The sequence below is a fragment of the Rhipicephalus microplus genome, chromosome 6, assembly GCF_043290135.1.
Source record: "Rhipicephalus microplus isolate Deutch F79 chromosome 6, USDA_Rmic, whole genome shotgun sequence".
Classification (NCBI taxonomy): Eukaryota; Metazoa; Arthropoda; class Arachnida; order Ixodida; family Ixodidae; genus Rhipicephalus; species Rhipicephalus microplus.
In genome coordinates this window covers 173632709-173647202 of record NC_134705.1, presented here as the reverse complement: position 1 = coordinate 173647202, position 14494 = coordinate 173632709, and the positions used below count along the sequence as shown (strand labels likewise).

The following is a 14494-nucleotide window of genomic DNA, read 5'->3' as shown; positions in this document are numbered from 1 at the left end:
GAAATATTGGTTGAAATGAACAAAATGAAGAATAGTATTGCAACAGATACAAGGTTAGGAATATACCCTTTTATTAAATTTTCGGATAAATACTGAATTTATGTTTGCGTATGATGCAACTTGATTATAATGAGGGCCGAATGCATAAGTGGGCAATGTGGCTCTCATTTCTGGCTAAACTTAGCGCAAGCGAAGAAATTTTAGAGCTTGTTTGACCTTTTTATACCAGCGCACCGCTATTTCAACTAAATTCACCGATTTTGGCACAGCTTTATGCATCTGTTGCAGCCTTATATGTAACAATAGAGTTCTAACAGAATGACTTATTAGTTAAAACAGATCAGGTTCTTTCCTCTAGCGACCCTTCAAATATGAAAGCTCTTAATGGTGGCACTAAAGGAAAAAACCATTTTTCGCGTATTAGTAAAGTTCAATTAGTAAAATTCAATTTTGCATATTAGTAAAGTTCAATTAGTAAAATTCAATTTTGCATATTAGTAAAGTGCAATAGTAAAGTTCAATTAGTAAAGTTCAATTACAATCCGGAAAACGCCACTCTTACTGCAAGAAGACGCTTGGTAAGTGAAAGAAAAAAAAAAAAAACACTCGAAGAAAAAAATGTGTGTGGAGACACTATCTTGACATTCCCGCACAAAACATCACGACATCATTGGTTTTGAAGGAGTCTAGAAGGTCCTACGCAGCTGTTAATTTATAAAAATATAGCATATTGTCATCTGTGGGTGCCATAGTCCTTGCACAGGAAGTTTCAGAAAATTTCATTGAGACAATGTCGTGAAAATATGAAAACCACATATTGAAATTAGAGCAGTCTATCCCTTTTTTTTTTTTTTCCCACTATTATTGAAACTTCGGGCATTAGAGTGCTTAGAGTGCTTAGAGTGCAGTCTATCAATCTAAACCGGGTCACTGTTGCTCCTTAGTGTCCCTTTAAAATGAGACTTGTGTAAGCTCTGCTGCGTCGATGGCATTTTCGTGCGACCAACTCACCTTGAGCGCCTGGAAGATGACTTCGACAGGTCTTGCGGAGCGCACCGTGGCATTGTCCATCACCTTTTTCACTGTCGTCCTCAAACCGTCAAAGCACGTCGGCAACCCCACTGTCTGTATGCCAACATAGTGCAAGTCGCTGAACGCATCGATGCTACGCTTGTTCTGCTCGAACCGCTTCTTCAGTTCCTCAACGGCAGACTTGGGACCCTCTAGAATGCAACACGATATGAAACTGTGTCAGGTCCAAAGCTGTGCTTTCAGATACAGTTTTAAATGTTTATAACAAACTAGAGAGTGCCGTGAAAAGTGGCCGTCCCAGAATATTTTACAGCGCTACCCGTTGCGCTGTAAAATATTCTACGAACCGAACAAACACAATGGACCCCGTTGCACTGTAAAATTTCCACTGAATATTTTATAGTGCAACCCGTTGCGCTGTAAAACATTCTCTGAACCGAACGTACATAAAGTACCCCGTTGCACTGTTACATTTTCTACGATGAGCATCCACCAGCTTACCCAACTCGCGATCCTGCTTCAGAAAAGTGGTCGTTGTATATCAGTTGTTCGTTATAAATGAACTTGCCCATAAAAGTGTGCACTTAGCAACCAAGCCTTTCTTTTTCTTTTACTACGAATTTTTCTTAAAATCTGCCAATTAGGCTTGCACAAATAGTAAATTCTAGGTTCGAAGCAAACTTGATGCGAATACAGCTCATGCTCATTATGACGGACCCATGTACAACAGATTTTCGGACACAACTGACAATTATTCAGCCTAAGTTTGGTCTTCGCATTAAACTACTATAACGGAATTCACTTTCAACCAACCCCGATACAACTGGCCATCGGCTACAGTGAATAAAATTAGTGGCATTTTTCCTTGAAATTAGGCGCATAAAGCGTACGTTTGCTATGTTGACGCGGGCTGACAACAAACAGATTTAACCATGCCACTCTCTGCGTGCCATGGAGGAAGGAAAGCTGAGAAGAGGTCCTCGCAATCCAAGTTACAGAGCGAAAAGTGTGGCGGAAGTTGCATGCTTTTGCAGGGAAGTTGTGGGATTCCGTGGTCACGCCGTCGTCTCGTGTCATCTGCACCACCGCTCGTTGCACTTCGAAGATAGTGCAATGTGTTAGAAGGCTACAGTGAGCGTTGGTCGACGTTACGAGTTTAGTTTACATCGCCTGCGCTCAAAAGTGGTAGTTTTTTAAGCTCGCGACCACTTCTCTGAAAATGATTGATACGGCCGCAGCTTCGCTGTTTTCCTTCGCCACTGTGCTGTTACGTGCCTCAGCGATGAAGGCTAGCTGTTCCGGTGTATAGCGGTCAGAACTACTGGAAAGCAGTACGTAGCCCATGGTGCTTGCTCCCCGAAGCTCGCCAAATCAAAATTTACAAATGTGCCTGCCTGACACAGTAAGGCGACTTCTTGTTATTGCAATTATATGAATACTCTCTGCTGGATTTCGCCCCCGACTTCGATGTCATGCACCGTATATGTATACGTATCTATATATGTGAAAACGCAAGAAAGAAAGACATCCGAGAAAAATAAGACTCAGGTGCGCGGAATAAAACGTGGGACCTCCGCGTCGTGAATGCGAGGTGTTAACCACAGAGCCACCGAGAGGTACCTCCTGCAAAGTTCAAACAGCAAGCTATTCATATCTACCACTTACCGCTGTTGCCAGGCGTCTCGGGAAGGGAACTGTCGTGTTTTCAGCATTATCAGCAAGATGGCAAGTGAGCTTGCGGCGGCTCTCATCTCTAACGCGTACTTTGGCTTGCGTAGTGAATAAGAGGGTGTACACGCAATCGCGCGCCCTTATCTTGCAGTGGGGAGAATCGTACGTCTTGGCTAGCCTTTGTGTTTCGTCGGAACGATTCTGTTGTAGCTACCGGGAGCACAAAGGTCACTGCGATTGTTGCACAGCCTCCGTTTATGAAAAGGGCGTGCTTTCAAGACACATCGAAGGAACAACTGAGATGCTTATTCGCATTTATCTGTACCTGTGAGTGTGTTTCGTGCATCATTTATGCATGAGAAACGCGGGGCACGTTTCGGTCTGCTTGCCACTCCACGCGTGACCTTCCAATTTGTTGCCACCTCGTTCATTGCTTCGCCTTAGTGGAAAAGCTGTGACTTTTTTTAAATATCGCATCCTGTTTACGTTTTGCACACGGTAAACCTTATTTGGCCAAGTTATTTTCAATATGGTTGCAGTCGACTGACCTGCGTTGCTGCGAACGATACTCATGTGCACGTATATTGACACTCTCGGTTTCCGAGACGCTTCATGTGGCCAGTTTAAATAGTCTTGCATTATGCACTATTGCATTATGTTCCGTACCCCGAACTTACCGTCTCTACCGAAGAAAACGGCTTGTCCGGGAAAATTATTCAACCGATTTGAGCCATCGCTCTCTTGCATTCAATGTATTAAACACAAAGTGAAAATTTGCAAGTTGATTGTAGATGCACAATATGAGCTGTAATGAGAATGCGAATGGTGCACAGGCCCTAGACAAGCGTGTGTTGCAGAATATTTGCTCTCAATAAGCACAAAAGTTTCGCTTTTCCAGCTCGTCTATCAGATGGCAACGACACTGTCGCTTGGCACGTTTGACATCGGTTCGCCCGGCTCATCTGCCTTTTGTAGGTGCCAGTTGCGCATGCGCGAGCCGCCACAGTGTGACCAACATTGGGAGAAGGAGAGTTCTCTACCCTGTCCTACTTCTGGCTTCACAAAATGTGACGCAACGGCCTCTCTTCATTATTCCTTCCTCCATGCTACACGCTAATGCCTCAATTATTTTAAATTGCGGTTGGCAACACTGGTGGCTTTTCGCCAAGTCAAGCCCCTAGCCTAGCCAATCTGAGGGCACAGCCACTTGGTCACAATGGCCAATTCAGTGAAACAATTACACTGCTTGCCGCATTTCTACCCAGTCAGGTATAACTTCAGAAGGCGTCTGCATCTACGCTACCTGCACACACACTTCGGCCCTGCCTGACCTTCCAGCGTAATACTCACTGGTTAGTAATAAATACTGAGATGTCGAATTGTGCATACCGCCAGCAGCGAGCGGCTTGGTGTGCATCGTCTCGTGGAAGATAATTACAGCGGGCCCCAACGCCGAGATGGGTTTGTCGAGCTTGCAGCGTTCCTTGAGTGCCTTGAGCTCGTGTGCAAAGTGGCTGACGTAAGCGTGAGAGGCGTCTCCGAGAAACGTGAACAGGTCCGTGGTGAGCCGCTCGGCCCGTGTGCGGTAGATCACTATGTCCGAGACGGCCAGCACCTGAATGGAGAACCATCACGTAATTGCCACAGGGTGGGCCAAGCACCGACCTGGCACTTCATAAAAGGGCACTGCAGAAGATTCTTAAACAGCCACAGCAATGAAGTTCATGCCTAATTAACGAGAAGAGGAGGTAATTGGCCGTATCAAGCCTTCCAATGTCGAGATACCAGCAGAGATTCATGAGTAATATGAAGAAACTGCAAAGAACTCTTCCAAGGAAAATTTGCGATGGGGCTAAATGCATTAAGTACCAGGTGTCCGTCTCTTGTGAGAAAGTATGGCAAAATTGTAGCCCAAGGCAGACAAGTCTGCGGCATAGCAGTTGTTTGATTGATATGTGAGGTTTAACGTCCCAAAACCACCATATGATTATGTGAGACGCCGTAGTGAAGGGCTCCGGAAATTTTGACCACCTGGAGTTCTTTAACGCGCGCCCAAATCTAAGGACACGGGCCTACACCATTCCCGCCTCCATCGGAAATGCAGCCGCCGCAGCCAGGATTCGATTCCGCGACCTGCGGGCCAGCACCCGTGTACTTTAGCCATTAAACCATCACGGCGGGGCGGCATTGCAGTTGAACCGAAGCTGCAAAGCACATTACTAGAAAACTTTCCTGACAGCCACTATGCTACTGTGCCTCGAGAATCACTGCGACAATTACTGCGCTAAGAGAATGTGCTAAGGTTGAATTATTACTCTAGGCAGATAGTCTGTGTTGCCTATCAGTGTAGATGGTTATTATTGGGTAATGAGCACAACAATTTCCACGCTGCAATACATATGAAAATGCAACACAGTGGCACATTTGTGAATGAAGAGGCACAGCAAAGGGGGAACGAATTACACTCAAACCTCGATATAACGAACCCGAATATAACAAAATATCAGTTATAACGAAGTAAATGAAAAATATCCTTGCAACAGATATAGTGTTATGAATAAACATTTATAACAAATTATAACAATTATAACAAACTTATCTCGTGTAAAAAGCAACTTTGTAATAATGAGGTCTGAGTACTGCAGTGCCGCTTTATTGCTCAGCTTCAATGAACTTCCACTACAAAGTTATGTAATACAGTTATGTAGGTTTAAGGGGAGATGCGGGTCGAAAAACGAGAATTTTCTAAAAAATTATCGATTTTTTGTTTTCACCTGTTTTGTTAAGATTAGTACCTCTACTATTCTGAAAAAAAAAAAATCTATGTCGAGAAACAACTGGAAATGCTTTAAAATTGCATCTGAAGAGCACAAGGTGGCTGTCAAAAGGCCGAAAGTGTGTCATCTTCGAGCACCTTGCCGCTGATAATGCGCCGCTGCTCGCCATTGTCGACCGCATGAGGCGAAGAACCGAGCCTCACTCTTCAAATAGCGACGGTTTCCCGCGCTGCTGCAACGCAAGAAATAATAAAGAGAAGCGCGCTTCTGCCGCCTTTTTCGAGCGCCGCGACTGGCTTTTAAATCACGTGGTACGGATCGGGAGCCGCCATTGGCCGCTGCGCGCCTGTGTGTGCTGTGAAGCCTACTTGCAGGATCCGTGTCTCGTCGAGCAGCACAGCTGAACAACGCTTTTCTCGAGTGCTTATTCGTTATAGATGAAGAAAGCCGTAGGAAGCGCGGTCACCGGCCTGTGAAGTTTCACGCGGCGCACAAATTTCGAGGACGCCGGCGCAAATCAAAGCCGAACACTCAAACCACGAAAAGATCGTCTGCTGCCGCAAAACGTAGTGGCAATGACGCCGATGCGCCCGACGAGTTTGCCGCAGCATTCGAATATGTGAGTGCCTCCCAGAAAAAGATCGGACTCTTCGAAGACGAAGAAAAATCACAGGACGACGAGTCTTCGTTAATTGCTGATGTGACAGCACTGAACATGCTTGTTGTGCGCGGTGCAATGTGTCCGACGTGTCGCCATTTGGGATTACGTGTCCGGGAACAGGCCGACAAGCGGAAAGGACTTGCGTCGTTCGACGAACTCCACTGCCTAAACAGTGAGTGCCCCGAGACTATTCTTTCGGCGACATATACTTCGCGGCGAGTAGCTTCAGGCGGGGAGGCCAGCGTGAGCGTGGCGGGTGACGGACTGACCGCGAGGAGAACATACGACAGCGGGAGCTCGCGCGATAGCTACGCTGTCAACGTGAAAGCTGTTGTGGCGGCGCGCTCTGTAGGCATGGGCTACGAGCAGCTAGTCCGATTTTAATGGCAGTGGCCACTACAAGGAGGATTTTTCTTTCTTGTGTACAAATTTCGTCGCATTCAATGACATCTTTGATAAATAAACATGCAATTTTGACTTTAAAACTTCTTTTTCTCAAAACACAAATTTTGCCATTTTTGTCAATGTGCCCCTCCTTTTTCGGGTACTTCTGGTGCTCAGATCTGCATGAAATTTTTCCCAAATTTTTTCCAAAGTACGAGAAATGCAATATCTTGTTTAAGTTTCAATATTCTTTTTATATAATAAAAAAAAAGTTATGTAAACTTTTACTAGGGTAGGAGAAATATGAACTTCCCACGTTAAAATTTTTCACGTCTACTAGTACATATTTTGTATGGACTTCCAAATTAGTTGTTTGCATTCCACACTTCATTTGAAACATTATTAACTATCAATTGTAAAAAATTAATGAAGTTTAGGTATGAAAAGAGGGGGGCAAAGGGCTTAAGTTTTTCACTTTGTCATGTTGCAAAACTAAAAGTATGCAACTTGCAAGACAACTCATTATATATTCGAAATCAGCATAAAAAGTTCTATAAGCACCTCAAGTTTCATTGCTCTCGAATGAATATTAAAAAAAAAGTGTCTTCGACCCGCATCTCCCCTTAATGTCCTAAAACCTTTAGATGATTGCGAAAGATGCTGTAGTGTATGATTTTTGAGCCCCAGTAGTGAATTTTGACCCCAGGCATTATTTAACGTGCACCTAAACCTGAGTGAATGGGTTTCTAGCACTTAGCCTACACATCAAAATGTGGCAGCTGCAGCCGGGTTCGATCCCATCACCACCGGGTCAAATGTCTAGCATCACAACCACTACAACAGCATGGCCGGCAAGCCATTACAAAGAAACTGTTGGAAGTAGCTCTGTCCTTCGTACTGCTACCGTATTTAATCGCATAATCCTCACACTTTTCTGGGCGGAAAAGTGATGCAAAGTTGGGGGGTGCGAGAATGACGCGGTGAAATCGTTCCACGAAAACATACAGAGCGAAAAAAAAAAAAACCGAAGTGGCTGCAAGTTGGAATTCTCCCGCCAGAATAATAAAAGCACAGGTTCAATACAAGGCAAGATTTATTTGAGACACAAAAGGCGTAATCAAATAGTCGAGAATTAGAATACCGTACGCAAAGCTTGTGGGCGTTGCGGGCGTAGCGATAGCATTCTTCGCTCAACAAGAGTCCACAAAAGGTAAGCGAAGGACGTCCGTATTGGGCTGGTGACCATTTAACAGAATCATCCGCAGTTACCTTCTGAAGAAATGAAGTTTACCATCAATCCCAGTCTGAGGCACACGGAAGGCCCAATATGTCTTGGTGGCTTGCACCTGCCGTCCCCAGTAACGAACACAAAACCCGTCTAATCCGAAGGGCCTACCGGCGGCCCTGTTGCCGTTGTTTAGTGCATGATCAATCACTTTCAACTTGAAAGCAGCCATGTAGCTACCGTATTGCCCTATAACGCAACAAGATTACAGACACAAAATACAAATCACCCTGCAACGCGCACTTGCCACTTTGGCTTGGATTGAATTTCGGTGGAATAATAGTACGCTTGATGCTTAAGAGATGGCACCAGATGGTGCACGCTATCATTATCAATGGCTGGAATGAGCAGACAACATTATTGCGGCAATTTTCGGGGGTGCAATAATTAGTCGAAGAAAAAAAGGAATCATATTTTTGTCGGGCGATGTCGGGGGTGTGAGAATTGTGCGAGGATTGCGCGACTAAATACGGTATCTACTGCATCCCCCAAAGAATGTTGGCAGCAACAATAAAATGACATAGACATAGTGCAATAGCACTTGCGGTGTGAACTTCTATATATTCAATCTTTTCCAGCATTTTAGGTTGCTTACAATGCTTTTGCAGCAAGGTGAAACATCGACTCTTGTCGAGTTTGATTCGACACGACCGCCATTCTATCGCAAGTTCACCTTGAGGAGAAGTCTGGTGCGCTGGTTTTGGTTTTCGGCCACCCCCAGCAGCCCCTCGGTGTCGATGGTGAGCAAGCCATGCTCAGGACAGTGCGCCGCCCAGACACCGATGGTGCACGACTCCTGCTGTGGCGATGTCTGGAACACCCTCTGCCCGTTGTAGAAGGTGTGGTTCAGAGTATGCGACTTGCCTTCGCCCGTGTTGCCGAAAATGGAGACCACCTTAGCGGGCGTGTCGGAGCTGCAGCCCAGCTGGGAGGCAAGCTCTGCGGCCGTCGACACCTGCATGGGTGGCGTGCGGTCATACATACAGCGAGTCAAATCGTACGGCCGAATCGAACTGAATTAAGTTTACTTGCAACAAGCCTGTGAAGCTGGCCAGGCAATAAAAGCTGCAATTAGGAGCTGCAGGCAAACCTAGCCACCTCATATACAATGCAGCTTCATAGCAAGCAAATAGATCAGACTGATGCATCTGAATATAGTACGCTCAATATATTACACATCTGAACATCTGAATATAGTAACACAGCAAACCATATAACGAAACATTTTCTCCAAGGGTAACAAAGAAGGCTAATTAAACGAACATCAACCTGTTGGACAAGTATCTGAATTGTACAAATATATAGTAAAATTTTTTTTAAGACAGAAAAAATACAGTCAGCAGGGCTGTGCGAATAGCGAAGTTTCGAGTGAAAAACAAATTTGAATATTGAAATATGAGTGCTAATCTAATCGAATAATTCTAGAATATTTTTCAAATACTTCAAATAAAATTTCAAAAAAATACATGGGAGAGGAAAGTGTGCCTTTTGACCAGGTAGATGAAATGTCGGCAGGGTGGTGTTTCATACTTTTTTTTTATTAAAAATGACACAATGCAGAGGCCAAATTGCATTTATGCACGATTTGGTGCAACCAAAGTGTTGCTGACAACACTTTACACGTGGAAGGCAAAGACACTATTTTCTCAGCCTCTCCTTTTCTTTGAATTTCTGTGGAAGCCCAAAAGATGTGATGGACAAGGGTCAGCATCCTTCAAGTCTGTTCGAGTTTCAAATCTGCCTCGTAGATGTCAACATACAAGAACATCTGAAATTTTCAATGCCAGGAATCTTCGACGTCCGATTTTTCGAAGCTCCCATATTTCAAGTTCCAAACAACATAAACTGAATGCCCACTTCCGCAACATCTATCATTTCCACGTTGGAACCAGCGTTTTCTCACGTCAATACACTTCAGATCGTAGCAGAGACTGAAAGACACCTTTGCCCAAATACGAGTGTGTGATGGGGTGAAGCATACTAAAAATCTGAAGGGACCACTGTCACTTGGACGTTGATTGTATTTGTCTTTGGAAAGTTCGAACAGTTCGAACAGTTCGAATAGTAAAATTCCAGTGTGAATCAAATTATTAGCAAACACTGTTCAAAAAATCTACAGATCTCAAATATTTGAACATCTTCAATAGGTTACACTCTTAATGCATTTGATTTTTAATAGTCTCCCTAAAGAAAACTGCCACATTTCGTCATGCCTAGGAAAGCAGCATAGAAGTTCTCTAATACGGTTTACTCGGGTAAAAGAACCAATTGGTATGAAGGATGTGCCTTTGAACAACCAGCCTGCAAGGTGGAGTAGATTTGGCTGAGAGATACACGGCCATCCACTAATAATTCAGCAGGGCGAGTGCCCAATATTTTATAGGATCTTACTGATGATAACAATGAAAGTTCTAGCACCAAGATTTTTAGTTCAATAAAAAAACCACCCGGCCAGTGTGGAACACACAGCACAGTCACAACGAAAGCTGGAAGAGCGGCCTTACAGAGCCCTTTTCTAAACACTATTTGGGTGACCGCTCCAAGCACGCTTGCACGGTAACCACTGCACCATTAATTAATCATCATAATTTTTGGGTAGTAGGAAGGAATTCACTGTGCCATCCTTCGAAAAGTGTGGTACCCCCTACACAATTGAAAACCATCTTGAGCAATTTTTCGATGATATGCATGACAAAGATTTATACCTGAAGGTTTTGAAATGGTTTGGAGCATTCGACTTCCCACTTGTTACGCAATTCACGTTGTGTGATGCCTGGTTGTTCCTTTGCCATTCTAAAACGCTTAATTACTCATATTATTGCAATACTGACATCAAGCCTGCCTAACGACAGTTTGCAACGAAGATTCAAGCATTGGTGTGACAGAATACTGGGCTGGCACGCAGCAGAATTGGGTTCAAATCCTATTGTGTTCGTGGCGTTTTTTCCTTAATGATGTAGTTTTTTTTTCTATTTTGCATGATAGTGGTTAGGGACAACGGCGGCGGTAGAAAACTACGGCCCACACGACCCTTGCTGTGATCTAATAACAGTTTTGACTGAAAAAACTCTGTCCGAGCGCAAAGACACAGCTAGGGCCTTACCTGGAGCACCTCCTTGTCATCAACAAGCAGAATGCTGGAGTGCGTCGTTTGCGGCTTGCACCCACCGCGGGTGTCACTGATCACGTCTGGCTCGTGAGACGTCGGCTCCATCATGGCTGTGCCCCTGTCCTCATAGGGCAAACTGCAATAAGGCTCAGCGGACAGGTACTGCTCTTCGTCGTCTTCGTCGACCGCCACCTCTGCTGCGGCCAACTTCGCTTGTCGCTCGAGGTAGTAGCGGAAGCGAACCTGCCGAGCAGTGAACAAGAAATGATCGATGTATTAAGGGGAATCTTTATATGCCTTACCGAATGCGAAAAGTCACCGTCAGCAGCGTGCCAAGAAGAGTTGTGCAAAAAAAAATCCCCGTGATTGTCACCAAAATTTGCAATGTCATCGTGACATCACTATGACACTACCGCATGACATTGTTGCTTGGTCAAAGGGGCGCGCGATGACAGACATTGCAAGATAATATTCAGTCTGGAGAGCTTGGAGGCCGGATTTACTAAATCAACTGAGAAGAATAAAGAAGATGCCTCTTGCATTTTAGTTGTTTTTGGCAAATGTGCAATTACTGTTTTACGCTCCTGTTTTTACAGCATTTTAGAGGGGAGGGGTGATAAGAAAACAAAAATAAAACACTTGATAAGCCAGTCTTTGCGACTTACACACAACTAAAAAATAGATATCTGATTCAGATCACGAAAATGATGCTCGATTCTGTCATTATATGCTGTGACAAGTTCTGGCCGCCTGTCTGAGAAAAAGAGAAGTTTACAGAAAGGTCGGCCTGAGCATGTTTTAGCCTACTCTTCTACACTGTTGGAGAGAAACAAGAAAAATGGTAATAAATGGCGACGGCAAGTTAGGGAACCAAGTACTACATACAGTCCCGTGAAGTTGGCGCAACGCTACAGCCATGCAGTCAGTAAAGTGGCTTGTGGAAAAGTGATCACAGCTCTCACGACCACAGTTCATTGTTGGCATCAGGAAGTACCCCACAAAACTTTATTCATTATGACATTGTGCGGCTGCAAAAACCACTATTCTGAGCCTGCTGTCAGCCCCTTTAAAGGGATACTGAACAAAATTTTTTCCGCCAAGATTTTTTACCAAATTGAAAAATTGGGTCATCAAATCGATGGAGACAACCTTCATTCCAGATGGAAACTACAGGAAAACAGTGAATTTAATGTGTTTGCCACAAACTGCAGTGTCTAGCAGCCGCGCCCTGAACTATAGGAGGTGGCGTTTGGTGACGTCACAAACGCCTGAAGCAGGCATGCCAACAATTCCAGCCGTCACACGCGTCTGCCCACTTGCTCATTTCCCGATTCAGTTCCCAGAACCGGTATGAACAACACCGGCACCGGACGATGTTCCCGGCTTGGGTAAAGCATCAAGGCTTCTGCAGAAGGGGGAGAGTGAACACGAAAAGGAGGGCCGCAAACGTGTGCATTCTGCATGCTCTTCAGCGATTGTGACATCACGGCTCGTGTGCAGCTGCCGTGCGCTGATAATCTATCTAAAATGCAGCCAACTAATTGTTCAAAAATACCAGAAATTATTTCTGTTGATCAGAACAGTCACATCTCCAGTGTAAAATTTCCAAGTCTTATCAGTTCTTCTAATTTTTGTTCAGTATCCCTTTAAAAAAGCAAATACAGATCTCATGGTCTATGCTTTTGCTGGCAAGAACGTAGGGAAACACCTCACACACTAGCCATGCCACATTTGCTGTTCGCTTGAAGTTTTAATTAATAAGGTTCGACTGTACATCCTCTGCGAATTCCTTTGAGAAACAGCGAAAGCAACAGACCTTGACGTGGGCAAACCTGCGGCGCAGCAGGTGTATCTGGTAGTCGCAGGCGTAGCAGAGGCTGCGCTCGCAAGTGTGGCAGCGGATGTCGGCGAGGTTTTCGCCGCGGCAACTGAAGCCTTCGCACAGCAGATGAGGTTCGGGCTTGACCACCGGAACGCGAGGCCGGTGGTCACGAAAACGGGACTGTTCGTGGAGCACTAGCTCACAGCCCTCACATTGGTTCGTGTCACAGTCGAGGCAGAAGTACAACGCGCTGCAAGAAAAATGCCAGATGAAAGAAAGAAAAAAAGACAGAGATCACGAACTATTGAGAGGCTCCTTCGCACAGGTTGATGAAAACAACACATGCACAAACACATTCATGATAACAATTCACACACAACAAAACACACACACACACCTTGCAGGCAGTTCTCTGAAAGTCTCAGTTCCATTCTTCTCACCGCTGAAAGAAGTACACTTAAAGTCGATATAATGAACCCTGATATAACAAAATATCGGTGATAAAGTAAATGAAGAATAGTCTTCTAATAAACATAGTATTGAGAAAATACCTTTATAACAATTTGTTTAGATATAACGAACTTATTTTAATGCGAAATACGATTTTGTAATAATGAGGTTTCAGTTAAGCTGGCTGTACAGTTGATGCAACATAAAACGACTAAAAGAGCCCCGGTGTTAATGATGTCAGAGCGAGTCAGTGCGATTACACATGCAAGATGCGCAAGCATGCTCAACAAGCAATACAGTCCCCCTAGCACACATTATTTAAACTGAGCAGTGACATAAATGTCCACATAACAAGAGATCATCAGAAATATGCGACGCAATGTAATTGACAGGTTTACAGTGAAAGGTAAGTATAAATGTCCCCGTTTACTTCTATTTCACAAAGTTCTCACTCCCGCACAAACGTGGTCCTACGTACTTCGCTAACGCGGTGTCGGCAACCGACTGTGCACTAACCACAAGCAGTAGGTGCAATATTTCACAAGCGATTGACAGGACAACCACCACATTTTACTATTCCACTGTCGGCTGCGACTGTTCCTCGCATGTGCTTGCAACACGTCCGATTTTAGACAGGCACACTAGAGAAGCGCACGATAACTTTGGATAAAAATTAGTTTCACAGCTATCCTAACTGCTTTAATTTCACACAGCTTGATTGCTAGAAGATAAAAATACCAAACATTTATCCACTGAATATGTAACGGTCCGAGTATGTTGCATTATCAATGAGGGCAAGTCTTTGTGAGGATGTCTGCACGAGCCCTAAGATGTGCCAATTGAAAGAATACAAGTCGCTTAGAAACAAACTAAACAAAGAACTAAGGTCACACAGGAAATGCTATTTTCAAGCTGAGTTTGATAGCTGCTCGAAAAAACCCGATATGTTATGGAAAAAGCTTAATACTGTCTTAAATCGCCGTAAATCGTCTCCACGTGTAGAAAAGCTATTTCTTGGTGGCCACGAAATATGGGGCGATGATTTGGCGAATACATTTAATGATTATTTTGTGAGCAATTCTAATTCTTGTGCATCTGCTGATATTACAAAATTTATGCCTGATAGCAATCCATCTTCCTTTTTCCTTCGCCCATTTACAGAGTCTGAAGTACTGTCAGTTTTTCTTTCGCTTAAAAATAGCTCAAGTTGTGACGTTGAGGGCATGCAGGTTCGTCCAATCAAGTATGTGCTTGATTTAATTTGTCCATATCTTACCTACATCTTTAATCTGTCTTTGGCGAG

At 44.2% G+C, this 14494-nt stretch overlaps 1 protein-coding gene across 3 annotated transcripts in view; it reads right to left on the bottom strand.

Annotated features, from left to right (window-relative positions):
* LOC119167132 (zinc finger FYVE domain-containing protein 1) overlaps positions 1 to 14494 on the bottom strand; it is a 48861-nt gene that overhangs the window by 25532 nt on the left and 8835 nt on the right. For all 3 annotated transcript variants that reach the window (XM_037418560.2, XM_037418561.2, XM_037418562.2), the window contains 5 exons: positions 12736 to 12991; positions 10914 to 11162; positions 8484 to 8765; positions 4093 to 4318; positions 1012 to 1223 (listed from right to left, as the gene is read on the bottom strand). In XM_037418560.2, coding sequence (XP_037274457.2) covers positions 1012 to 1223; positions 4093 to 4318; positions 8484 to 8765; positions 10914 to 11162; positions 12736 to 12991 — 1225 coding nt within the window. The remainder of the gene's footprint in view (positions 1 to 1011; positions 1224 to 4092; positions 4319 to 8483; positions 8766 to 10913; positions 11163 to 12735; positions 12992 to 14494) is intronic.